This window comes from Phacochoerus africanus, chromosome 6 (genome assembly GCF_016906955.1).
Source record: "Phacochoerus africanus isolate WHEZ1 chromosome 6, ROS_Pafr_v1, whole genome shotgun sequence".
Taxonomy (NCBI): domain Eukaryota; kingdom Metazoa; phylum Chordata; class Mammalia; order Artiodactyla; family Suidae; genus Phacochoerus; species Phacochoerus africanus.
The window spans coordinates 34,710,116-34,737,465 of record NC_062549.1 but is presented as its reverse complement, the minus strand read 5'-3'; the positions used below and the strand labels follow the sequence as shown (position 1 = coordinate 34,737,465).

At 39.7% G+C, this 27,350-nt stretch overlaps 1 protein-coding gene across 2 annotated transcripts in view; it reads right to left on the bottom strand.

Annotated features, from left to right (window-relative positions):
- Positions 1-4,220: 4,220 nt before the first annotated feature.
- The window catches only part of RRM2B (ribonucleotide reductase regulatory TP53 inducible subunit M2B), a 36,746-nt gene continuing 13,616 nt past the window's right edge, over positions 4,221-27,350 (bottom strand). The window contains exons 3-10 of one of the 2 annotated variants that reach the window (XM_047783500.1): positions 23,273-23,389; positions 22,392-22,525; positions 21,566-21,660; positions 18,157-18,290; positions 17,106-17,210; positions 15,529-15,642; positions 11,008-11,189; positions 4,221-4,368 (exon numbers count right to left, since the gene is read on the bottom strand). In XM_047783500.1, coding sequence (XP_047639456.1) covers positions 11,037-11,189; positions 15,529-15,642; positions 17,106-17,210; positions 18,157-18,290; positions 21,566-21,660; positions 22,392-22,525; positions 23,273-23,389 — 852 coding nt within the window. In that variant the 3' untranslated portion in view covers positions 4,221-4,368; positions 11,008-11,036. Of the gene's footprint in view, positions 4,369-7,524; positions 11,190-15,528; positions 15,643-17,105; positions 17,211-18,156; positions 18,291-21,565; positions 21,661-22,391; positions 22,526-23,272; positions 23,390-27,350 lie in introns of those variants that run through there. The other variant, XM_047783499.1, reaches the window with a different exon arrangement.

Genomic DNA, 27,350 nt, shown 5'->3' with positions numbered 1-27,350 from the left:
GGCATAAACTTGTAAATGGACATGTATAAATATAGATAAACGCAGCAGCAAGAAGTTGAAACAACCAAGCACCCTCTGCTCTGTCAAGCCCCAAAGTCAATTACAAGTTGACCTGGAAAGAGGACTGGCCCTGTCCCCTCTCCTCGGTGTGGTTTGTATCCCAGCATGAGCAAGGCGCTGGGAAGCCACTCTTTCAAGCTCCTACCTGGGGGACCGTTTGCATAATGGCCTCCTTGCTGCATTCAGAATCTCTGCTGCATCCCATCACTCGGATCAAACCCATCAGAGCTGCTTCCTCCTTGCCCCAGGGTTGATTCTTTCCCAGGAGACCCCATGCAAAGAAACCACAGTTGAGCCACCACCCCAGTTCTCTCAACGAGCCCAGCCATGCCGGAACCCCAGTGCTGAGGCCCGGGTTCAAACTAAGGTCCCTACTGCAAATGAAAAACCAGTCTGAATCTCACCTGGTGCAAAGAGGGGCAGAAGAGTGGCAAATCTGGACCCTCAAGTTCTCAATCCAGTTGAGGAAATGGCAGGATGAGATCCACTTGGGCTAAGGATTATCCTGAGAGCAGTGATATACGGTGGCACTAAAGCTACTTGACTTTGCTACTTGTAGAACGAAATGGAAATCATTCATTATGAAGGCTTGTGATGGGTTCTTTAGCCGTAAAAGGGAATGTGCATGAAAACAGCAACAAGGGGTGTTGAGCCTATATCGTTAACTAAGGTGAACTGAACTTCATTCACCTGCTCCTAAGGTTGCAGGTGGAGTAAAACCATCTTATTTGTTAAGGAAACACACGCATATATTTCCCAGATCATTAAGAGGCTAGATACTAAGACCATACAGAAATTTATGCTAAAAAATTGAACACTCGGAAAGACAAAAATGAAACTTATACAAAGATGAAATTGTTAAAGGCAACATAGCCAGAGGCCCATAGATCAGCCTTATAGGAACTATTGATTTTAAGATCTCTCTAAGCTTATGGGAATGTTCTAGGCATAGAGTTAGAACTGCAGTGCTAGACAAAAGCTTTTCGATAATAGCGTCAATTACTGAGGACTGACTCTGAGCTGGGTGCTAGTTTAAGCGTTTTGCATATTTTACAACAACTCAAGAAGTCCACACTGTTTTTCTTCCTGGTTTTACAGGAAATCACTTGCCAAAGTCCAGCCAGGAAATGGTAGAGCCAGGATTTGAAAGAGTAGTATGGCTCGAGAGCCTGTACTCGTTCACACCTCACAACGGCAATGCCCCACATTCTGAGGCGCTTTCTGTGGGCTGCAAGTGAGTTAGCTGGGTCAAGATAGATTTAGGCTAGAGGAAGGATTCCACAATGGTACCTGCCAGTGCCGGTGTCCACATAGGGGTGGGAGACTCCCAGGCATGGCTGCCACCACTATCTGTGTCCCCAGGGTGAGCTGCAGGCGCCTCCTGCCTCTCTGGGAGACTCTCCAAGGCCAGCAGATATATGCCTGGAAGTGGGATTTCCAATTTTAAATTTTTGAGCTCATCCATACCAGCAAATCAAACACTCTGAGACCCAGCACTGTGTTTTGACAAGCCGATAACCTTGCAGCAGGTGTGAAGCATTGCAGATGAGACACTGCTCTTCACAGGGAATAATAATACAGGATTGGACACAGATTCACTCCTAAGCAATAGGCCTTAAGCCTCAAAAAATAAAGGAATTGTTGGAGCTCCTTTGTGGCCTGTTAAAATCTGGCATTGTCACTGCTGTGGCTCTGGTCACTGCTGCAGCATGGGTTCCATTCCTACCTCCCAGGAAACCTGCTCTCATCCTTCAATTGTGAAAGTATCCCCTATCCTGCTCCATCCCTAGGTATTACCTTCCTCAGACGGAGGTGGAGGAGCCCTTCACGTATCTAGAGCCAAGGAACTCACGTGACCCAATCAGGTACAACAGACTAGTACGTTCCCTCCATCCCCAGATGCTCCCCGAATGGGCCAGAAGGGAAGTGCCACTTCTGATCTGCTTCCCACAACTGATGGATAAGCGACCCCCAAACTCACAGGTGACGACTAGTATGGGGCTCCTGATGCCTCACGAGGGTGTGTGGTTTGTCAGCTGTTTCATGCCTGACATCCTTTTATGGAAAGAGGTTTTTCCTCTTTCAGTTGGTACCAAGATGCAAGGCTTTCCCTCTTAGCACAGTCCCTTCTACTTTCATCTCTTTCCAGCAGGCCGCCACATTCCCGACATTCCCAAGGGTTGGGAGTTTGCCTTTCTGGAGGGCCAGCGCTGAGTGTGAATCTCTTCTCTGTTTTCGGAGGCCTCCCTCTGGCCGAGCAACCCACAAGCAGGACTGGAAACAGAATCATCCTTCTTTATTATTTTTTTTATTTTTTTTAATATTTTTTTTTATTTTCCCACTGTACAGCAAGGGGGTCAGGTTATCCTTACATGTATACATTACAATTACATTTTTCCCCCACCCTTTCTTCTGTTGCAACATGAGTATCTAGACAAACTTCTCAATGCTATTCAGCAGGATCTCCTTGTAAATCTATTCTAAGTTGTGTCTGATAAGCCGAAGCTCCCGATCCCTCCCACTCCCTCCCCCTCCCATCAGGCAGCCACAAGTCTCTTCTCCAAGTCCACGATTTTCTTTTCTGAGGAGGTGTTCATTTGTGCTGGATATTAGATTCCAGTTATAAGTGATATCATATGGTATTTGTCGTTCTGGCTCATTTCACTCAGTATGAGATTCTCTAGCTCCATCCATGTTGCTGCAAATGGCGTTATGTCATTCTTTTCTATGGCTGAGTAGTATTCCATTGTGTATATATACCACATCTTCCGAATCCAATCATCTGTTGATGGACATTTAGGTTGTTTCCATGTCCTGGCTATTGTGAATAGTGCTGCAATGAACATGCGGGTGCATGTGTCTCTTTTAAGTAGAGTTTTGTCTGGATAGATGCCCAAGAGTGGGATTGTGGGGTCATATGGAAGTTCTATGTATGGATTTCTAAGGTATCTCCAAACTGTTCTCCATAGTGGCTGTACCAGTTTACATTCCCACCAACAATGCAGGAGGGTTCCCTTTTCTCCACACCCCTCCAGCACTTGTTATTTGTGGATTTATTAATGATGGCCATTCTGACTGGTGTGAGATGATATCTCATGGTAGTTTGGATTTGCATTTCTCTTATAACCAGCGATGTTGAGCATTTTTTCATGTGTTTGTTGGCCATCTGTATATCTTCTTTGGAGAAATGTCTATTCAGGTCTTTTGCCCATTTTTCCATTGATTGTTTTTTTTGCTGTTGGGTTGTATAAGTTGTTTATATATTCTAGAGATTAAGCCCTTGTCTGTTGCATCATTTGAAACTATTTTCTCCCATTCTGTAAGTTGTCTTTTTGTTTTCTTTTTGGTTTCCTTTGCTGTGCAAAAGCTTTTCAGTTTGATGAGGTCCCATGGGTTTATTTTTGCTCTAATTTCGATTGCTTTGGGAGACTGACCTGAGAAAATATTCATGATGTTGATGTCAGAGAGTGTTTTGCCTATGTTTTCTTCTTTAAAGTCCCCTTAAACTCCTCATCTCCACGAGGATGGAGCAGCCGCTGAGCTGAGACACCCGTGGCTCAAGGGCTCCACCGTGAGGAAGCCAGGAAGTAAGACCTTGGCAAAACATTTCCAGGATCTTCCTGAGCAGGTACCACCCATCCTCTGGAAGCCAAGGCTTCCAGCAGTCATAGAAACAGAAATTTGCGTGCACTCAGTGAAAAAATGATGGCGTTTAAAGCCATGACAGCTGAGTTGGAGTCCTGCCTCTAACTTTTACTAGTTGTGAGGCCTTGGGCAAATAAGTAACATAACTCATCTGAGCCTCAGGTCCCTTACCAACTGCCACTGGGTCATAGAATTTCCTCATAAAATGAGGGAACTGAGTTCCTGCCGTGGCTCAAGGGGTTGAGAGCCCGACTAGGATCCATGAGGATGTAGGTTCGATCCCTGGCCTCACTCAGTGGGTTAAGGATCCACGTTGCTGTGGCTGTGGTGTGGGCTGACAGCTTCAGCTCCAATTCAACCCTAGCCTGGGAACCTCCATATGCCACAGGTGTGGCCCTAAAAAAATATATATATATATAAAATTAGGGAACCAATAAAATGATTGGAATAATAGATTGCAAAATCACCTTATAAATATTAGCAAATGTACAAATATAATTTTATTGAGAATTAAACGTACAAGATACAACGAAGCACACAATTTTCCTCTTAGAACTTGGACACTATTGTTACTGATGGGGCAACATCAAGAATATTCTCCTGGACCATTGCTCAGACAAACTGGAGATAGTCTTGTTTCCTGTGATGTGTAAACACACCAACCTGGAGAAATGAACAGAAAGCAGATGTGGTTGTGAGAAGTGGCAACCCAGGGACACCTAGAAATATCATGTGAAACAAGGACAGTTGCTTTTTCCTATTTGCAATAGCCAAGACATGGAAACAACCTAAATGTCCATTGACAGAGGAGTGGATCAAGAAGAGGTGGTACATACACACAATTGGAATACTACTCAGCCATTAAAAGGAGCGAAATACCAGCATTTTTAGCAACATGGAGGGACCTAGAAATTATCATGCTAAGTGGAGTCAGTCATACAATGAGACACCATGACATGTGGAATCTGAAAAAAGGACACAATGAACTTTGCAGAACAGATGCTGACTCACAGACTTTGAAAAACTTACGGTTTCCAAAGGAGAGAGTTTGGGGAGTGGGGGGATGCACTGGGGTTGTGGGATGGAAATAAAACTGGATTGTGATGATCATTTTACAACCATAAATGTAATAAATTCATAGAGTAATAAAAAAAATTTTTAAAAAGACAAGACAGCTGCTTTTTCATCACGGGATGACCATGTGAACTGCGGACATCACATCCTTTTGAAACAACCCTGCTCTTCCAGACTCGTCTCTCAGCTCGGCCTCCCTCTCTTATTCTTCACCTTGTCCTCCAGATAGTACTTTACTTTCACTGAAGACTCAGACACTCGGCTCTCAGGGTCCAGCCAAGGTACAAACTCCAGGCTCTCAGCTCCTGGACAGATACACACATGGACACTTTGTACTTTCTAATCACTTTTTGTTTCCAGGAACCAACTTCTGTTTTAACTGGGGTCCTTTGGGTTGCAAATCAAGAAACTAAACTTAGGAGTTCCTGTAATTGCTCAGTGGGATAAGAACCCAACACAGTTTCCATGAGGATGAGAGTTTGATCCCTGGCCTCGCTCAGCGGGTTAAGGATCCAGCATTGGTGCAAGCTGCAGCGTAGGTCACAGATACAGCTCAGACTTTGCGTTGCCTGTGGCTGTGGTATAGGCTGGCAGCTGCAGCTTCTGTTCAATCCCTAGCCTGAGAACTTCCATATGCCACAGGTGTGGCCCTAAAAAGAATGAAAAAAAGAAAGAAAGAAAGAAAGAAAGAAATTGAAACTATCTTAGGCAAAAGATAGGCATTTATTACCTTGGCAGTGAAAGGTTGCTAAGAATTGGGAAAAGGTTGGGCCTCAGGGGAGTTAGAACTAGGACGCTTTCTCTAGCTTTGTCATTAGAATAAAAGTGATCCTTTCCATTTTGCTTCAATTAGGAAAGCCTTAGGTGTGGACCTTGCCCCACCTGGATCACATGCCTAACCCTGATGCAGTAGGCATTGTGCAGAGGAGGGAGTGCTGGCAGCCCTGCGAAAACCACACGGTGGGAGAGGAAGCAAGAGCTCCCAGAATAAAGTGGCTGTTATTCTCAGAAGGGAAGGAAAAACAGGTAATTCTCCTTAATCACGCTCTGACTGTAGTAATTACACCAAACAGAACACATAGAAACATATATCTTGAGAGTTCCCCTCGTGGCTCAGCAGAAATGAATCTGACTAGCATCCATAAGGATGCAGGTTCGATCCCTGGCCTTACTCAGTGGGTTAAGGATCCGGTGTTGTTGTGAGCTATGGTGTAGGTCGCAGAGGCAGCTCGGATCTGGCATTGCTGTGGCTGTGGTGTAGGCTGACAGCTGGAGCTCTGATTCGACCCCTAGCCTGGGAACCTCCACATGGTGCAGGTGCGGCCCTAAAGAGACAAAAAAAAAAAAAAAGAGAGAGAGAGAGAGAGAGAGAGAGAGAGAAAGAAAGAAATGTGTATCTTGGACGCAACTGCAAGCTTCTTCAGTTCTAGGTTTAGAACCCCTATATTGCCAAATCTTTCTGACTCTATCTCTTGTGTGCCCACAGTCCAAAAAGAAAAAGATGATAAAGGTACCTCTTTAGGGAGTAAGGGTAGGAGCAGAGAGTGGGAAAAGCATGAAAAGCAATTATGGAGAGTGGAGAACAAGTTTGCCAGGAAGTTGTAGTATGATCGTCAGACAGTGCTGAGGTAGGTGCTAAAGTGAAGGTTTGTGTCCCACCAAAAGCCATGTTGAAACCTGATCCCCAATATGATAGTATTTGGGCGTGGGGGCCTTTGGGGGGTGATTGGGCCATAAGGGCAGAGCCCTCATGAATGGGATTAGTGCCCTTGAACAAAAGCCCTCGGAGAGGGCTTATTCCTTATTATTCCTTATTCCTCCCTCCACATGAGGACAAAGCCAGGACACAGGTGGGTATCAACTAGGAAGCAAGGCTCACCAGACAACTGTCAGCACCTTGATCTTGGACTTTCCGGCCCTGAGAACTGTGTGAAATCAAAGTCTTGTTTAAGCCACCCAGTCGACAGTAGTTTTTATCACAGCCCAAATGGACTGAGACAGTAGGTAATCAAGAATGTACAGTAGATCCCATTTGTCTTGCATAATTTCTTTCTTTAGGAGTATTTTGCTGCACGGGTTCAAACGTGGAAAAACTGGATGTTTGTTTCATACACGTTGGAGGAAGTTTTGGAATTTTCTATGTAAGGTAGACATGCAGATGAAGAGCTGAGTTCAGGGCATTGATAAGGAATGTGACTAGTTATGTGATAGGTTGTAGACTCAGCTAGATACAGAGACATGAAGAAAGATAAGGAGTAAGCAGATGAGAGAGAACTGGGGGAGAGGGAGTCCCACTTAGGTCAAAGAAGAGTGGTGGGGGCAGTAGTTGAACAAAGAAATAAAACATGCATTTATCTGTATACACAAATAGAAAATATATACACTCCTGGATTAGGGTAGCCCCCGCATTTGTAAAGAAATATTCTTACTCAAGGAGTTCCCGTCGTGGTGCAGCGGAAAATGAATCCGACTACGAACCATGAGGTTGCAGGTTCGATCCCTGGCCTTGCTCAGTGGGTTAAGGATCCATTGTTGCCGTAAGCTGTGGTGTAGGTTGCAGACGTGGCTAGGATCTGGTGTTGCTGTGGCGTAGGCTGGCAGCTACAGCTCTGATTAGACCCCCTAGCCTGGGAACCTCTATATACCGCAGGTGTAGCCCTTAAAAAAAAAAAAAGACAAGAAAGAAAGAAAAGTAAAGAAAGGAAGGAATATTCTTACTCAAAAAGGGACATACACAAAATGATATAGCTATGATACAGTTTATTTCAACATACTAAACCAAAAAATAACAAAACGACTCATTTTTTTTGGAAAAAAAATTCTGTATACACAGGGTTGGCTCGACTGACCATTACATATTTTAGCAAAAAACATTTAAGTACACACCACCCTTAAAAAAAGCTTTCCATGTATAAATACTGAATTTGCTATATGACCAGACATTTAGAAAAATCAAAACAGTTGTAAAAGAGCGTCAAATGCCTAAGTTAAGATTGTTGTAAACTTAGAAAAAGATTGAATCGTTATATTTTAACCTGTATCCATAAAAAATTATCCTCAGCCTTTCATTTTCACCTATATTTTCTTTCACAGAATTAAGCCTCAAATTTGAAGGCTTAAATTCTTTTGTCCAAATGCCTCAGGAATAGCAGATTTTCCTTCAAACCTGTACCTATCTAAAAAGAAGTAGGCCATTCAAAGAGTGGGAAAAACAAAACTATACAGATCTATCTCTGTGCCCTTCATGCAGATTCTGCTGTGAAAGAATTCCTGAGTTGGCTGCCAGTTCATTCAACTTAGCTCAAAAACATCATAGCTAGTTATAGACCTAAACTGGCATTCATGCAGTTCGTCAGATTTCTTTACCACCAAAAATCAATCAGTGACATTCAGGCCTTAGCTTAATCTGCACGAATGCAATTTAGGACATGATGATGTTAGCATATTTAATTGTAAAATGCAAAATTCTGAATATTAAATCATATATTTTTAAGTATATAAGCTGCTATGTCTTCTCACTAATCACTGTTTCTGTGAACAAATAAAAAACAAAAGGGCAAAAAAAGCTGAAAAATTTGGATGCTCCAAAATGAGAGAACTGGAACAATTTCATACATAAAGTCATGACTGAGGTAAGCTTATATTATAAGAATAATTGTTTATTATTGTATGCAATTGGACAGCAAAACACCCCAATCTGAAAGCACTGGATCAGTCTTCCTGAGTCCAAGCCATGACTCTGCATGCTACAATGAAACGTTTTTAATAAATGCAATCTGCCCTAGAGCAACTAGTTTTTACATTCTTAAATAATCAACTAACTCTAGCAATGATTTAAATACACAGGCTGTTAAAACAAAAAAGTTATAAACATACTCTGAATTTTTTCTTTGTGAGATATTAAAAAGAGGTTCCACAACTTCTTGATCTCCCTAAGAACTAAGAACCAAAATATTAAACATAATAAATAAATATGAAACCTGGAAGCCAGGAAAGGGTCTAGAATACTGACTGTAATAAACCAGTGTATTAAAAATCCAGTATTTCAGTATTAAAACTTCATCTCAATACAGGTTTATTGCTGCTATAAATAAGCTTCATAGAAAGGCACCTGTCATTACCTATGAGAAAGGTTTGGATTCAAAACAAAGGGAATATGCAATATAAACCATTTTTTTTCTTTAACTGTGATGTCACTACTAATATTTTATCAGTAGTAATTTTAAATGTAAGTTTTTGTATGGCAATAGATAAGTACCTTTGAACATATGATCTGAATATAGTTTAAATGATTATGATACCGTGGTACTTTAATGTACAGGGCATCTTCATGGCAAATTAGGCAAAATCAAGTCAAGATGGATGGCAAAGGACTCAATACCATAAATATGACAACCTCTAAGAAAAAATAAATCTTGTAGGGACAATGACTATGAGCAGATCTTGGCCAAGTCACTAAACTTCTGAGCCTCCCTTTCTCCATCTGTAAATTCCAATACTACCTGCTCTGTCAAGCTCATAAGGCTGTTGTGAGATCAAACGAGGTGATATAAAAACACTTGGCAAACTACTGATGCCTTGAACAACTAAATGGTATTATCATTGGCCAAAATAGCTCAAGTTTCTGATCTTCTCTCTAATAGATAAGGTTATAAGCAATTCGTTTTGCATCCACTTGAAAGTTCCCAGTTTTAATCAATTAGATCGTTGTGGATTGAATGGAGCAAACGTGTATGCAAAGAGGAAATCTCTAAAACTTAGTCCAGAATTATATAAAGTAGTTTTCTGTGAGTGAGGACCCCCCCCACTGCTTGTGGGAGCCTCAGGCTACCTCTTGACATTTCCTACGATGGAGGGGGCAGACTTCCCAGGGACCCTGGCTGCTGGCCTTTCCTCTGTCTCCATCACCATCTGCTATCAGGCAGCATGCATAGTTCCATGAAAGAATTAAATCTCCTAACAGCACAGAAGAGTTTTAGGAGCATAAGAAACATAGCTGTGGTTAATCACAAGTACATCACTCAGCTTGGTGTATTTCACAAAGTTGAAACGGGTTCAATAATCCCTACCACGTTTCCCCTTGCTTCCTCTACGTATAAAACGGTCCTAGGCCAGCTTTCTCCAAATGATGTTCTGAGGAATATTAGTTAGGTGAGATGTTACCAGGTCAAAAATAGATCTTTATTAAGTAAGTTTGCAATATGCCGGGGGGAATAAGTTTATGTACTACAGAATTTCTCAGTCTTTGATGTACTGACTCTAAATCCTAAAGCGCAATGGAGTATACAGCAGTTCCCAAATTCATCTGGCCATAGAATCTCCACCCCCCCCCCCCACAAAATATCTAGAGGGACTAACCACTCTTATAATACTCTTTGGGAAATGCTATTCTAGCTAGTTCACCCTGGTTTCGAACGTTCCAGGGCTACATCTGGCAAAAATTACCCTTTTAGTTTCTGAAGGAGCAGAATTGTTTTGCTTCTAAGATCAGCTTCCAGAATAACCTCCTGGATCCCCCTCCATAAGTATCCTGCCCAAAGCAGCTAAGAACTAAATTTCCTTAACTACACATGGAGAAATTCAAAGACGTTATTCTCATGTTAGTGAAAATTATAATCCTTTTAAAACAAATCTTTATGTTTTCCTCCAACATTAAAAATATAAAGCTCTAATTCCAGAACTTAAGGACCTAGAATCACAAGGAGGAGGAGGACTTTATCACACCACTGCAGTTAATACTATTACTAATGATAATAATAGCAGGGAGAGGAGAGGAGAGGGAGGAGGCTGCAACAGCTGTTTTGGCTAAGAGCATATTTTATGTCTTAGTCCTCATACACACTCTATGAATTTAGGACCTACTATTACAGTCATTTTAAAATCTTTAAAATACACTGAGGTTTAGGAAGATTAACAGACATACATAGGGTCACACAAAGTAGGACAGAATCTCAAAGTCATGTCTGACCCCTCACCCCATGCTCTTAACAACTACATAATGCCATCTTATACCTTAGTCGTGAAACAAAAGCATTGTAGGTCATTCTCTGGCTGTTAAACAGGAAAATTAAGGCATATTCATATAAATCCAACTTGACGGTCACTTGGTTTTGGATTTCCTTTTGAGCCAACTCCTATGCCCTTAAGGAGATCTTTTAAGGTGTTTTTTTTTTTTTTTTTTGGTTTTGGTTTTGTTTTTTAAGCAGAGAAAAATAGATTGCTCTTTACCAATGATAACTTTAGATATGAGGAGGATTTTAAAAATCTGCATCTAAGGTGAAGACATTATCTGTAGTTTCTGCCATCACTGCAAAACGCTGATACTCTGAAACTCGTTTCTCAAAGAAATTTGTTTTCCCCTCTAAAGAAATGTTTTCCATAAAATCAAAGGGATTTTCTGCCTGAAAAACCTGAAAAGGAAAGAAATATTGTTAGACATTCGGAAGAAGCCAAATCATACCCCACAAGAGCAACAGGTAGCTAAAGAGAGCTCAGGTTTCCCAACCTGTCTAGTCACCTGCAAGATCACACTATCCCTAGGGTCCTGGATGCACTCAAGACGGATACATTTTAAGATGACTAAGAGGAAATACCAAGTAGTTATGCTACGAGCCACACGGGAAGTCCTTGCCTTTGGAATGGATAAGCAATGAGATCCTGCTGTATAGCACTGGGAACTATGTCTGGTCACTTGTGACGGAGACCGATAATGTGAGAAAAAAGAATCTATACATGTATGTGTAACTGGATCACCTTGCTGTACAGTAGAAAATTGACAGAACACTGTAAAACCAGCCACAATGGAAAAAATAAAAATCATTATAAATGAAAAAAACCTGAGATCGAGAGAAGACAATCTCAGTAAATTATAGAACACCAACTTATGGGAGCATTTTACAATTATTAGAATGACTGCTATAAAGACGATGGAGCAAAATACAAATATTTGCAATAAAAACCAGGGAGCAAAAATTGTATCTATCCTATGATTATAATCTTATAGTAATTATGAATGTATATAGACCTGGAAAGAGATACAGACAATGAAAAATACTTTTAATTCTGATTAAAAAAAAAAAAAGATGACTAAGATCACCTACTAACCTCCTAAAGAAATGATACTAGCATTTCTGGAATTCTAAGAAGTAGAATGAAAGAAGAAAAAAAAAAAGATTATTCCAGGAAATAAAAGATTTAATACCAGACTTAAATGTTTTCACAGCTTGAGAAATCTAAAATATCATAGATAAGCAGTTTTCATAGATATTACCATTAGACATTACCATTAGATATTACCATACATCTACATGATACTCCAAAATATTAAATTACCAACAATGTACTGTTGGCCTAAATATGTCTCTTAGTTCCTAAGAGGCCCTATGAGCATCAAATGGAAGTTAAGGGACCATGATCATGCTATCCAGAAGAATCCCAAACAAAAAGTGGGATATACGTTGACAACGCCTTTTTACTGCTTCTGAATTCAAGTAGACTCAGAGATAGAGCTTGATGGAAACTGAGACATTTCAATGACTCATGAAGAACCATAAAAGAGGTTTTTTTAAATTAGGGCTCTTCCAGCAAGAATTGTGAATACCACAGATGAAAATATATTCAAATAACCCAATTAAAAATGGGCAAAGGATCTGAATGGATACATAAGCATTTTTCTAGGAAAGATACACAAAAGACCAAAAAGCACATGAAAAGACGCTTCAAATCATTATGCATTAGGGAAATGCAAATCAAGACCACAGAGATACGCTTTCACACCTACTGGGATGGCTGTAATAAAAAAAAAGAGAGAGAACTAGTGTTAGTGAGTTTGTGGAGAAAACGGAACGCTCATATATCGATGGTGTGAATGTAAAATGGTGCAGAGGAGTTCCCATTGTGGCACAGTGGTTAACGAACCCGACTAGGAACCAGGAGGTTGCGGGTTCGATCCCTGCCCTTGCTCAGTGGGTTAAGGATCCGGCGTTGCCCTGAGCTGTGGTGTAGGTCGCAGACACGGTTTAGATCCCGAGTCGATGTGGCTCTGGCAGGCCTGCGGCTACAGCTCTGATTTGACCCCTAGCCTGGGAACCTCCATATGCCGTGGGTGTGGCCCTAGAAAAGACAAAATAAGACCAAAAAAAAAAAATTAGATTGGTAATGCCTAGGGGATGGAGGAAAGAAAGGGAAGTACTGACTGCTAGTGGATGCAGAGTTTCTTTGTGGGGTGATAAAAATGTTCTCATGCAGATTTGTTGTCAGAGTTGCACAACTCTGAAACTATACTAAAAACCACTGAATGGTACATTTATTAATAGGTAAACTGCGTGCTCTGTGATTTATATCTTAATAAAGCTACTTTTTCTGGAAAAAAAAAGTTCATATGCCGGGTGTGGTTGAGTGGTGGAATTCTGTGAAATTGTTGAAAATAGTGTTAAGAGGGAGTTAAGATGTGAGTTATCACGTACAGTAGGTTAAAGGATAGTGAGTTCACTTTAATCCATAAGTAAGCAAATTAATTTTCCTATAACAAACATACTGTACAACTTAGGAACAAAGACAATTTATTTTAATATATAGTTTATAAATTTTAGAGATCATAATATGATCTTTATTTCTGTCATGAATAATCAGTAAAAAGAGAGGATCTTGCAACTAAGACAATAAAAAAATAATTTTTTGTTTCTTTTTAGGGCGGCACATGCGGCACATGGAGGGTTCCAGACTAGAGGTCCAATTAGAGCTGTAGCCACTGGCCTATGCCACAGCCATAGCAACGCGAGATCCCAGCCGTGTCTGTGACCTATACCACAGCTCACGGCAATGCTGGATCCTTAACCCACTGAGTGAGGCCAGGGATTGAACCTACATGTCCTCATGGTTACCAGTCAGATTCATTTCCACTGAACTGACGGGAACTCCCAAAAATTTAGATTTTATAATATATAGTTACATAAAAACCTTTTCCCCATCTGATTCTTTCATCACAGTATTTCTGTTAGTACCAGGAAATAAATGCATTACCAAGGCAGGTAATAATTATCCCAGCATCATGAATTTTGTGTGTGTGTGTGCGTGTGTGTGTGTCTTTTTGCCGTTTCTTGGGCCGCTCCCATAGCATATGGAGGTTCCCAGGCTAGGGGTCGAATCGGAGCTGTAGCCGCCAGCCTACACCAGAGCCACAGCAACTCGGGATCTGAGCCTCATCTGTGACCTACACCATACTCACAGCAATGCCGGATCCTTAACCCACTGAGCAAGGCCAGGGCTCGAACACACAACCTCATGGTTCCTAGTCGGATTTGTTAACCACTGAGCCATGATGGGAACTCCCCAGCATCATGAATTTCATAACGCTTTCCATTAATTTAAACTTCCATTTCCATGCTAAGTCAAAATCTCTAATTTCTAATTAACATAGTATAGTACATAGTATATGTCTGTGAATGTTTCACTTATGATGAATACAGTGTGACCATTTAGTGTTCATTTATATGTCTGACAGAATTTAAGTTTTTTAAGTATACCAACTCATCAACAGTAATTTGTGATTAGTAGTATTATTATCTTCATTTTATAGATAAGGAAACTGAGACAGAGGTTTAAGCAACTTGCTTAAGGTCACTTTGCTAGGAAGTGGTGGAACCACAAACCCAGAGAGCCTTGCTGCAGCCTCCATTTCTTAAGTTATGTGAAAAGCACACCTTTTTATGAAATTCAGGTACATTGTCTCTGATAAACAAAATGAAAGAAATAACTTAAAGGCAACTGAGTTCAAAGCGTCATATTATGACAGTTAAGATCTTCCTAATAATGATTTTCTATTTAAAACTATGGACCCAGGGATTCCTACCATGGCTCAGCAGTAACGAACCAGACTAATATCCTTGGGGACATGGGTTCAATCTCTGGTCTCGCTCAGTGAGTTAAGGATCTGGCATAGCTGTGACCTGTGGTGTAGGTCACAGACGTGGCTCGGATGTGGTATTGCTGTGGCTGTGGTGTAGGTCAGCAGCTGTGGTGTAGCCCAGCAGGTGCAGCTCTGATTTGATCCCTAGCCTCGGAACTTCCAAATGCCGCAGATGTGGCTCTAAAAACCAAAAAAAGAAAAAAAGAAAAAAACTATGAACCCTAAAATTACAACATATGCACAGGGAGATTTATCTGAGGGTAAACATATATTTGCATATTAAATCCCATTACTTAAAGAGAGTCCTATTGAATAGATACCTACAATTATTACAGAGTAATTTATTGATCTTATTAGTTCCAAGATTTATCAGCTTCCTACTTCCGTTATGAAGTTCATTTTGTTTCATTTAAGGATTTTGCAAAGCCAATTTGTTATGCAAAACAAGCCTCTGTCATGGACAATCTAAAAACAGATTGATCTGGGAGTTCCCACTGTGGCTCATTGGGTTAAGAATCTGACATAGTGTCCATGAGGATGCGGGTTTGATACATGACCTCACTCAGTAGGTTAAGGATCTAGCATTGCCGCAAGCTGCGGTGTAGGTCACAGATGTGGCTTGGACCAGCGTTACTGTGGCTGTGGCATAGGCTCCAGCTGCAGCTCTGATTCAGCCCCTAGCCCAGAAACTTCCACATGTTGCCAGTGTAGCCATAAAAAGAAAAAAGGTAAAAATAGACTACTCTGTTACAAAAGTTTTTAGTGAAATGCAGCACGTGTTTTAAAGGCTTTACCTGACTCTAACATTTAAGTTAGTAGTAATCTGTTTTTAAACACCTTACCTTTGAGAATCCAAGTTCTGTAAGCAATCTGTCAGCTACAAACTCAATATACTGTTTCATCAAAACACAATTCATTCCAATGAGGCCAACTGGCAAGGCTTCTGTTAAAAACTCCTGAGATATATAAACAAAAACAGAATAAAGTAGAAAGAACAATAAATAAGTATGTATTTTCCAAATAAAAAGAGTTTTATTAATCTTCCAAGTCACTGATAAGATTCAAGGAAAGTACACTAGGGTAAACTCTTTCAACATGGCAAACAATGCCCATTTGCTTAAAAAAGTTTGGGGTATGACTATGTACATTATTTGACATTCTCGAATAGCCTAAATAAATTGAAACTATTAAATTATTGGTATTTTTTATTTTATTTATTTATTTATTTTAGGGCTGCACCCGCAGCATATGGAGGTTCCCAGGCTAGGGGTTGAACCTGAGCTGTAGCTGCTGGCCTACGCCACAGCCACACCAGATCCAACCCACATCTGCAACCTATGCCACAGCTCATGGCAACGTGGGGTCCTTAACCCACTGAGCGAGGTCAGGGATGGAGCCTGAACCCTCAATGATGCGAGTCAGATTCGTTTCCTCTGAGCCACGATGGAAACTCTAAAATTACCAGTATTTTTTAAAGCAGCATTTCTAGGACCTGAATTTATAAACCTTCTCAACAGGCAAAAGATACTTTGCCCTGAAACATCCAGAAAAAGATTCACCTAAGGATGACTGTTGTGGCAAACACCACTATGAAAGGGAGTTGGGAAAGAGAGAGAAAATGAAATTAACAGAGAAGATACGAAAGAAACAGAAAGGGATCTGGGGGTTGGAAGATACTCTGAACTCCAGTTACACTGAAAGACAGTGGTAAAGTGTTAACAGACAAAAAAATAAAAACATCCTGACCATTTGGATTTAGTTCTTAGCATAATTCAAGATAACCAAAGTGCATTTCATGCTTTTCCCCTTCCTAATATGAAAACTATGGCTGTTAAAGTATGCACTATTCAAATTTCTTTTGAAATTTCCTTTACTTTTAAATTAGTTCTTTTAAATGAGAACTACTTTCAAATAAAACGAGTTCTTCACATTCTAAGCAAAGCATCCATGTCTTTCTCGTCAGAGATCTTTATATGCCATACAAATATTTTACTATTCACTAATTCATTTATTGATTCATTCTATGAACATTTGATGCACGTTTCAAGCTAGATATTCTGCAAGTTTTTTGAGGATACAAAACAAAGACACCATCATAAAATTCTCAAAGATCTTTAATTATCTAAAGATAATTAAAATTATGTTACGGCATGAAATTTGACAGACAGATTGATGAGACAATAGTCCTAAAACGAATTTTAGTATACATATACCTAATAAAAACTGGCTTATAAACCAAATTATAGGTTCACATAATAACCACAATACATCATCTACTGGTACTGTCAAATTGATCATATAATATTGCTAATAGCTCTTTTGACCTACAAAATGGAAATTTCAGCATTAACCTCATGCAGTAATGGTACAAACATCAAAGAAAGAGAGGCGTACTAATGATATAAGCTTCCCTGCTTACCTGCTCAATTTCAACAGCATTAACAATGATCTCCCTAACTCTTGCTTCTGAAGGCTTATTTACCAGGTACTGAAACATGAGGCAAGCAAAGTCACAGTGAAGCCCCTAAAATAGAAGAAAAATACCACAGTCAAAGGACATTTATTCAGCTATCTTCACACAGTGATGTGCCAGGCATTACAGAAAGTAAGCTCGGGAATGCACCACTGAACTTCTGGAAGATAGAAGAAGGGTGAAGAGGGCCAGGAACTTCTTTTCTTCAAATCTTATTAAAATGCCAATTATAACAACCTGTAATGAAAGATTTTCAATGCCAGCAGTGCATGAACAAGAGAAAAGAATTAATGAACGACAACAAATCTACAACCAAAAGCATTTGAGAAAGGAAAACAAAGAACCAAAATGAAATTCATTCATTTTTCATGTCTCTAAAAAATTAAGAAATGATTGAAAAAAAGTCAAGTATTTAAAGAAGAAGTGAAATGCAGAGATTTCAAAAACACAACACTTGCTATGTGGTGTTCATTTATTTTTCTTTTCCCTGAAAATCCTTATAGTGATGCAAATATCCTGGTAATCAAAAAAAAAAATTAAAATAAAATAGGAAGTCATTTCTTCCTCATATTTTAAGACTCTGCTGCCTCTCCTTCTGTTGCTCCTCAATCTCTGCCCATCCTTGTATATCAATATACTCGTAGGTTCCCACCTTGGCCTCTCTCCTCCCCTGTACATGACTTCTTGGCTGATCTTATTATTTCCATGGAACCAGCTACCACCTACCTGCTCATAACAACTAAAACTTAATTTTTTCCTGAGCTCCAGACCCATCAAACTCAAGTGCATGTTAGAGGTTTTCTCCTGGAAGGCTCCACAGATATCTCAAACCTCATGTTTCAAAAACCAAACTCATCATCTTTCTCCCAAAACATGTTCTTCCTTCGGTTTTCGCTACCTCTTTGAGTGGCACTACCTTCTATCCAGTCATCCAAATTTGAACTCTGGGACACCAAACCTGAATACAAATACAGCTGCAAGAAATGTCATTCCTTACCTCATCTCTGCTGATGAGTTCATTGGAAAACGTGAGTCCAGGCATAAGACCTCTTTTCTTTAACCAGAATATAGCAGCAAAAGATCCCGAGAAGAAAATTCCTTCTACAGCAGCAAAGGCCACCACCCTTTCCCCTGGGAGATATAAAATAGGTTCACTTTCTTTTTTTTTTTTTTTATTTAATAAAGTTTTATTTTTCAAAATGTACTAGGGCCACTCCTGCGGCATATGGAGGTTCCCAGGCTAGAGGTCGAATCAGAGCTGTAGCCGCCGGCCTACGCCAGAGCCACAGCAAAGCGGGATCCAAGCCGCATTTGCAAACTATACCACAGCTCACGGCATCGCCAGGTCCTTAACCCACTGAGCAAGGCCAGGGATCGAACCCACAACCTCATGGTTCCTAGTCAGATTCGTTAACCACTGAGCCATCACGGGAACTCCAAAATAGGTTCACTTTCTGAAATAACATATACTGCAGACATTTTCAAGCTTATATATGTATACTATATATTTTTACATATATATTTTTAAAAAATAACAATACCACAACTGTTTGGCTAAGAAACAAAATCAACAAGCTAGGAAGTTCCCTTGTGGTGCAGTGGGTTAAGGATCTGGGGTTGCCACAGCTCTGGCGCAAGTCACAACTGTAATGCAGGTTTGATCCCTGGCCCAGGAACCTCCACATACCACAGGTGCAGCCAAAGAAAAAAATCACTAAGTTAGTGTTATGGCTGAGAGTCTTCAGAGGAGGAAATTTGCCAGCTCTACCTACTAGAGCAGAAAGCTATGTCTACTTTAGGACCTGTGTCTGACATTGGACTCCTGTCTTGGAATTGGCAAAGGAGAGCCTTCCACACTCAAAAAAAGAGGTAATTTATCTGTGCATCACACATGCCTGCGAATGCAGGTACATGTATGTGAATGCAGGGTGTACATACGTTACTGCAATATGCTCTGTTGACTCTTTTGAAAAGAAAAATGGTTCTTTAGACTAGTGAGGTTTTTTTTTTAGGCTGGAGATTTATTATTAATTTAACACGTTATATTTTCATCTTACTGTAAGATAATGGATAGTTATAATGGATACATTTGCAACTATATAAAGGTGATGTGAACATTTATCTGAAAGACTATAATCTTACACAAACTGTGAGTGAGAGGAACATGATTATTTTAACTAATCTGAGCATTCACGTGAATGCTCAAGAGTGAAAATCATAACAGAAATAGTTATAGAAGGCTATTCTTCTGGAGAGGATTGAAGGACTATAGGAATAAATTTTATAAATTTTCAAGAATATGTATGCGAATTGGAGTTCCCTTCGTGGCTCAGTGGTTAACAAACCCAACTGGGATCCAAGGATGCGTGTTCGATCCCTGGCCTTCCTCGGTTGGGGATCTTGCGTTGCCATGAGCCATGGTGTAGGTCACAGACACGACTCAGATCTGGCATTGCTGTGGCTGTGGTGTAGGCCTGCAGCTGCAGCTCCAATTCAGTTCCCTAGCCTGGGAACCTCCATATGCCACAGGTGTGGTCCTAAAAGGACAAAAAAAAAAAAACAACCCTATATTCATAGTAAACCTAAGGCACTGTTTTATCTTTTTTTACTATCGTTCTCTCATGAATATACAGTGATGTTTACCAGAGGATACATGACATGTTCACAACAATCTGAAAAACCTTGTAAATACTCTTCCCTTTTCTAACCATGTATCTAAAAGAGGCTGGATTTTTTTATAAACTTCAACAAAAACAACGTTCTGCAACAAATTCAGCACAGAGGCAGATATAAGCCAGCTATTTTCTATTAAGGTAGATATTAAAGAGATTAGCAAAAATAAAAACTATGCCGTTCTCATTAATTTTTTTTTGAAAAGACAGTGTTTCGTTTCATAAATATGTTATTTATTTTAAAATGTAATGGGTTACACTATTAATTTAAAATGCATTAATAAGTAAATGTTTTTAAAGTTTCTTAGTTTTAATTTCTAATATGGAAATATCAGTAGATATAACCACATAAATAAAAGGACTTTTGGTGTCCTCAATAATTTTTAAGACTGCAAAGGAGTACCGAGACCAAATACTTTGAGACCTATTCCTGCTTATAATGAATAAAAATCAGAAAATAAAGACAACCAATTGTAAAATAAATAATAGGTAAAATATTTAGTCATTCAAATTTAATATCTGAATATTTTAATTAAATGTGATAAATATTTATTGAGCAACTACTACATATGAGACATTAATCACTTCCTTAAAAAAATGTTATTGAGGAGTTCCTGCTGTGTCACCATGGGTTAAGAATCTGGTGTTATTTCTGCAGCAGCATGGGTTCGATCTCCAGCCTGGCACAGTGGGTTAAGGATCTGGCATTGCCAAAGCTGTGGCATAGGTTGCAGGTGTGGCTTGGATTTGATTCCTGGACCAGGAACTTCCTTATGCTGTACGTGCAGCCAAAAAAAAAAAGAAGAAGAAGAAGTTCCTGCTGTGGCTCAGCAGGTTACAAACCTGACTAGTATTCATGAGGATGAAAGTCTGATCCCTGGCCTTGCTCAGTGGGTTAAGGATCCAGTGTTGCTATGAGCTGAGGTGTAGGTTGCAGACACAGCTCAGATGCCGTGTTGCTGTGGCTGTGGTGTAGGCTGGCAGCTGCAGCTCTGATTCCACCCCTGGCCTGGGAACTTCCATATGTTCAAGTGCAGCACTGAAAAGAAAAAAAAAAAAATTTTACTGGATTTCAACGCATCCAAAAGAGTGTTTGCATTTAACTTCTCTGTGAAAAATAAACCTGTTATCACAAACTGTTTCTTGCCTTAGCTGGGTGCACTAATAATCTACATTATTTCTTCCCTGAAAAATGTCAAAACTTTGACATGCTTTATTTTAGAGAAAAGAAACATTCCTGAAAGCATATACGCTTGCTCCGATATTCTTGTCTGAGTCTATGTGACTGACTCTTATTTACCTGTAATTGAGCACTGACATTTTTAACCTTTCAACTTTCAATTTAATCAACAGAATAGGTAACAGCTTTAGATTTTTTTTTCACCATTTCTAATTAATTATTAAGAATAGTAATTTTTCGAGTTCCCATTGTGGCTCAGTGGTAATGAATCCAACAAGTATCCATGAAGACTCAAGTTCAATCCCTGGCCTTGCTCAGTGGGTTAAGGATCCAGTGTTGCTGTGAGCTGAGGTGTAGGTCACAGATGCAGCCCAGATCCTGCGTTGCTATGGCTGTGGTATAGGCTGGAAGCTACAGCTCTGATTGGACCCCTAGCCTGGGAACTTCCATATGCCATGGGTGCAGCCCTTACAAAAAAAAAAAAAAATAGTGATTTTACACCATATAAAATAGTACTGAGGAAATCTGATCATACATAAATTAAAGCAACGTACCAAAAGTAGCTTTTCTATCTGCTATCCATCTCAAGGCCCAATCTGCTTTTTTCTTAACATATGGCATTGTCTCAATTGCATTAAATAAAAATTCCCTGTAAAAACAAAAGAATTAATTTCAAAATTATTCACTTATTTTTAATTTGACTATATACTTGATTCTATGCAGTTCTATGGTATGCAACACACCTGTAATTTTTCTGCCTTTTTTGCATGTCCATAAAACACAGAATTGGAGTTCCCGTTGTGGTGCAGTGGTTAACAAATCTGATTAGGAACCATAAGGTTGCAGGTTCGATCCCTGGCCTTGCTCAGTGGGTTAAGGATCCGGCGTTGCCATGAGCTATGGTGTAGGTTGCAGACGTGGCTCGGATCCTGCGTGGCTGTGGCTCTGGCGTAGGCTGGTGGCTACAGCTCTCATTCGACCCCTAGCCTGGGAACCTCCATATGCCACAGGAGAAGCCCTAGAAAAGGCAAAAAGACAAAAATAACAATAATAATAAAGTAAATAAAATAAAATATAGAACTGAAAGAAAACTCAAATTAGTGGTTTGCGTCTGGTCTAATATAACAATGACTAAACTATAATCTCATTTCTAAACAGAATGTTCTCACAACCAATTTTTAAAGATATAATATCCAAAGATTTACTGGTCCTCCTATACAAGCTTTTTTTTTTTAACCCAACACACTGCAATAAAAAAAAAAAAAACTGTAGTCCTGAGTTTCCATATTTCAATCATCGTTCCCTAACATTTAGTTCCGTAATATTAACATAATCAAGCAATAGGATAAACCTCTGTAAATAAAACCCCAGTGTCAATACCTTTGCTTGGGATCTCTGATGTAAGTGTCTATTAGCAAACTGTACATCTCTGAGTGAACATTCTCGATGAGAATTTGAAAGCCATAGAAACAGCGTGCCTCTGGAACCTGCACCTCCTGACTAAAGCGCTCCACCTAGGAAAAGAAGGGAAAAAACATATCCAGTTCTATGGGGATTCATTAAATATTGCAAATCAGAATCTGGACCTCAAAATTGTCACTTAAAAATCACCAGTCAGGAGTTCCCGTCGTGGCACAGTGGTTACTGAATCCGACTAGGAACCACGAGGTTGCGGGTTCGATCCCTGACCTTGCTCAGTGGGTTAGGATCCGGCGTTGCCATGAGATGTGGTGTAGGTTGCAGACATAGCTCGGGTCTGGCGTTGCTACATCTGTGGTATAGGCTGGCAGCTGCAGTTCCGATTTGACCCCTATCTTGGGGACTTCCATATGCCATGAGCAAAGCCCTAAAAAGAAAAAGAAAAAAGCAAGCAAGCAAGCATGTCCTCTAATCAACCATAATACAAGTTTAAAATCGGGAATCCAGACTCAGCGCTCTGTAACAGAGCTCTGGAAAGGTTATTAAGGTACAGGTTCTCTATCAGGATAAATAACTAAGGGTAAAAATCAAACTCATGTTTATGCCTCATAAACATAAGTAGTTTTGGTTGGTACAGTATGCTTCATTTCAAGATATTTGAGGGTCAAATAACAGAAATGTATCCTTTCCTCTGACACTTCATCAGAAAAACATTTTCAAGAGTTAAGCTTCTTCTAGTTCATTTCTCAGGCATCATTTTTCAGGCTCAGTCTAATTATCTTATTGCCATTATCATTATTTAACTGCTGAAGGAGAACAAAAATAGAAACAAAATATCTTACCAAGTTTTCATTCACAATTCCATCACTGGCTGCAAAAAAGGCTAAGATGTGAGAGATAAAATACTTCTCATCTGATTTAAGCCTGTTCCAGTGAGGGAGATCCTTTGATAAGTCAACCTGAAATAAAAAGATTTTCAAAAATGTTAACGTATTCTTCTCAAAGTACGGAAAAAAGACTTTCATCTCAAAGTTAAGGAGCAAAAGCTCATTAACAGTAAAATGTGAAAAAGGAAAAAATGTCATCATCATTGCTATAGACTGTGCTCCCCTCAAATCCATGTTGAAACCTAATCCTTAATGTTATGATATTTAGAGGTGGAGCCTTTAGAAAGTGATTAGGTCACCCTCATGAATGGGATTAGTGCTGTTATAAGAGACCTCAGGGAGTTCCCTCTGTGGCACAGTGGCTTAAGGACCCAGCATTGCTGCAGCTGTGACCTACCCACACCTGCAGCTCAGATTTGATCCCCGGCCCGGGAACTTACATATGCTGTGGGTGCAAACAAAAAATTAAACTAGAGATAAAAAAGAGAGAGAGAGAGACCTCAGTGAGCTCCTTTGCCCCTTCTGCCATGTGAGATGCAAGAGGACAGCCTTCTAAGAAGCAGGAAGTAAGCCCTCACCAAATATCAAGTCTTGATTTTAGAATGCCCAGCCTCCAGAACTGTGCGAAATAAATTTCTTTTGTTCGTAAGCCATCCATACTATGATATTATTATAGCAGCTCAAACTAAGGCAATTATAAAGGAACACAAGAAAATTAAAACATTATGAAGAAATCTATCTTCGAACTAATTGAGAATCTGGCCAGGATGTCCTTTCAAAATATTAAAATTATCCTAATCTACCCTCTCCACAAAATAGAAATGGTAATTATGTGATGGGATACAGGTGTAACATTAGCTAATGCTATGGTGGTAAGGATTTTGTGATATCTAAGTGTACACTTTATACTTACACAATGTTATATGTCAATTATATCAATAAATCTGGGAGGAAAGCCAAAATCTAGAAGAAATGAAAGAAGGTGCAAAATGGGGAAAGAGAGTAGAAACGGATCAAGAAGGAACTGAAGTGAATAAACTAATGACTTTCAGCAGCCATTGCTTTGATATTTTATCCAGTACTTACCTTGTGTTTGATAACTGGGCACCTGTTAAGCAACTGTAACTGCTACTTTACTGCTGGCTAATCTACTGTCATACTCAGAAGTAATGTCAGGCAGGTAACAGCCTGGGTTTTAAAACAATTTATATGCATGGCTTCTGGGAATATAAATCTTTTCGAAAATATTTATTAAAACTAGTCCTTGGAATTAACAGAACTGCACTCTAGAGTTTGGTGGACTCTACAACCTAAATGTCCATCGACAGAGGAGTGGATCAAGAAGAGGTGGTACATACACACAATTGAATATTACTCGGCCGTTAAAAGGAACGAAATACCAGCATTTTTAGCAACATGGATGGACCTAGAAATTATCATGCTAAGTGAAGTCAACCAGACAATGAGTCACCAACATCAAATGCTTTCACTGACATGTGGAATCTGTATAAAGGACAGATTGAACTTGTTTGCAGAACAGATGCTGACTCACAGACTTTGAAAAACTTACGGTTTCCAAAGGAGACAGTTCGGGGGGTGGGGGGATGCGCTGTGGTTGTAGGATGGAAGCCCTACAAAATTGGATTGTGATGATCATTGTACAACTACAAATGTAATAAATTCATTGAGTAATTTTTTAAAAAATAGTCTTTAGGAGTTCCCGTCGTGGCACAGTGGTTAACGAATCCGACTAGGAACCATGAGGTTGCGGGTTCAGTCCCTGACCTTGCTCAGTGGGTTAAGGATCCGGAGTTGCCGTGAGCTGTTGGTGTAGGTTGCAGAGGCGGCTCAGATCCCGCGTTGCTGTGGCTCTGGCGTAGGCCGGTGGCTACAGCTCCAATTGGACCCCTAGCCTGGGAACCTCCATATGCCACAGGAGTGGCCCAAGAAATAGCAAAAAGACAAAAAAAAAAATAGTCTTTAGGGAGTTCCTGTTGTGGTTCAGTGGGTTATGAACTTGACTAGCATCCATGAGGATGTGTTTGGTCACTGGCCTCAATCTGTGGGTTAAGGATCCGGTGTTGCTGAGAGCTGTGGTATAGGTTTCAGACGTGGTTCAAATCTAGTGTTGCTGTGGCTGTGGTGTGGGCCGCCACCTGCGACTCTAAATTCAGCCCCTAGCCTGGGAGCTTCCACATACCACAGGTGGGGCCCTAAAAAGCAAAATAATAATAATAATAGTCTTAAGGAGTTCGATTGTGGCCCGGCAAGTTAAGAATCTGACTAGCATCCATGAGGATATGGGTTCAATCCCTGGCCTCACTCAGTGGGTTAAGGATCCAGCATTGCCACAAGCCACAGCATAGGTCCCAGATCCAGCTGGTTGCTGTGGCTGCAACATAGGCTGGTGGCTGTAGCTCCAATTCAACCCCTAGCCTGGGAACTTCCATGTGCCATGGTTGCTGCCCTAAAATGAAAAAATAAAATAAAAAATAAAAAATGTAAAAATAATCTTTAAATTACCTTGTAGATATCATTTTGAATGAGGAAGATCTCTTAAGCATGTTTTATAATTACCTCATAAACATTTGAAATATGTAACTGTTCTTTGCCCTTCTTTTATTTATTCTAACAAAGCCCTAATCTCTTTGACCATTCCAAAAAAGACTAAAGTTGCATTCTGTTGATCACTTGGTGTTATTTTCTAAAATCCTTTTTATCATTATTTTTTAAATGTTTACTCAACATCTACTACACACCAGACACTGTGCTACATGTTGGGGATACAATGGAGCAGAGGAGGAAATGTTTGTATCCATGTTTTAAAATATGAAAGCTAAAAATCAGGTCCTATTCTATTAAGATTTCACTCAGGGTGAACTAACATCTTCCTGGTTTTTCCTGTATGTTATACTCCTCATATTAAATTTTAATATTTGCTCACTCTTAAATATTAAATTGATCTCTTTGAACACTAAGATTCAAAAGCCCTTGGAAATTTTATTTATACTATATTAGTCATTTTTCCATTCTTAAAAGGTAAACCCTTTTGCCCAGCTTCATCTCATTTGAATAAATCCTCAATTTCACGATCTAAATATTGGTTACAAATTACTAGTTAACAGAACTGCCTGGGAGTTCCCACTGCGGTGCAGTGGGTTAAGAACCTGTCTGCAGCGGCTCAGTTCGCTGCGGAGGGGCACGTTCAGTCCCTGGCCCAGTGCAGTGGATCTAAGGATCCAGCATTGCTGCAACTGCAGCGTAGGCCGCATCTGCGGCTCAGAATCGTCCCTGGCTTGGGAAGTTCCATATGCCACGGGTCTGTGCATAAAAAAAACAAAACTGCCTGGATAGCTTTGAAAAAAACCTAAACACCCAAACCTTGTCTTCCGGATCAAGGTTTTGATGATCAGCCATATTTAGAAATAAAGCTAAAGCACTCCTACAACAATGAAATCTAAAGTTGATCAAATTGTAAGTTACATGATATGTTTAAATGAAAACTATGTGTAACTAAAATGTCTTTGCTTCCCTCAAATTATGTATTTGAGTCTTCCTATAAGCTGCCTACAAAATATGTACCAACCTGTCTATTTTTATTTTTAAAAATTAGTTTTTTAAGTCATAGTACAACACATACTGCATTTCCTAAAGGATGCAAGAAACTTTTCAATGAATTTCAAAAACCCAAGTGTAACAAGTACCTTTTTTAAAATGATGAATGAAAAAGCCACCTATATCTTCCATTTGTTCTCATAATCATACCTAACAAAAACTTTCTAAAAATCACAATTAGGGAAATTCAGGTGTGCCTGGCACTATGGCCTAATTTGAAAATTTGGGGGTTTGGTTTGGTTTTTTGCTCTAAATGTTAACTACAATATAACAAAGATGTTAATAATGTAACAATACAAAATAACAAAGATGGGTAGGTGGGTAAAATCTGTGTGAATAGAAGCTTCAAAAATTGATGACTTCTGATTTCTAGTATAACTCTCCTCATTCTGTGTAAAATAAGAGCTTACCTTTATTT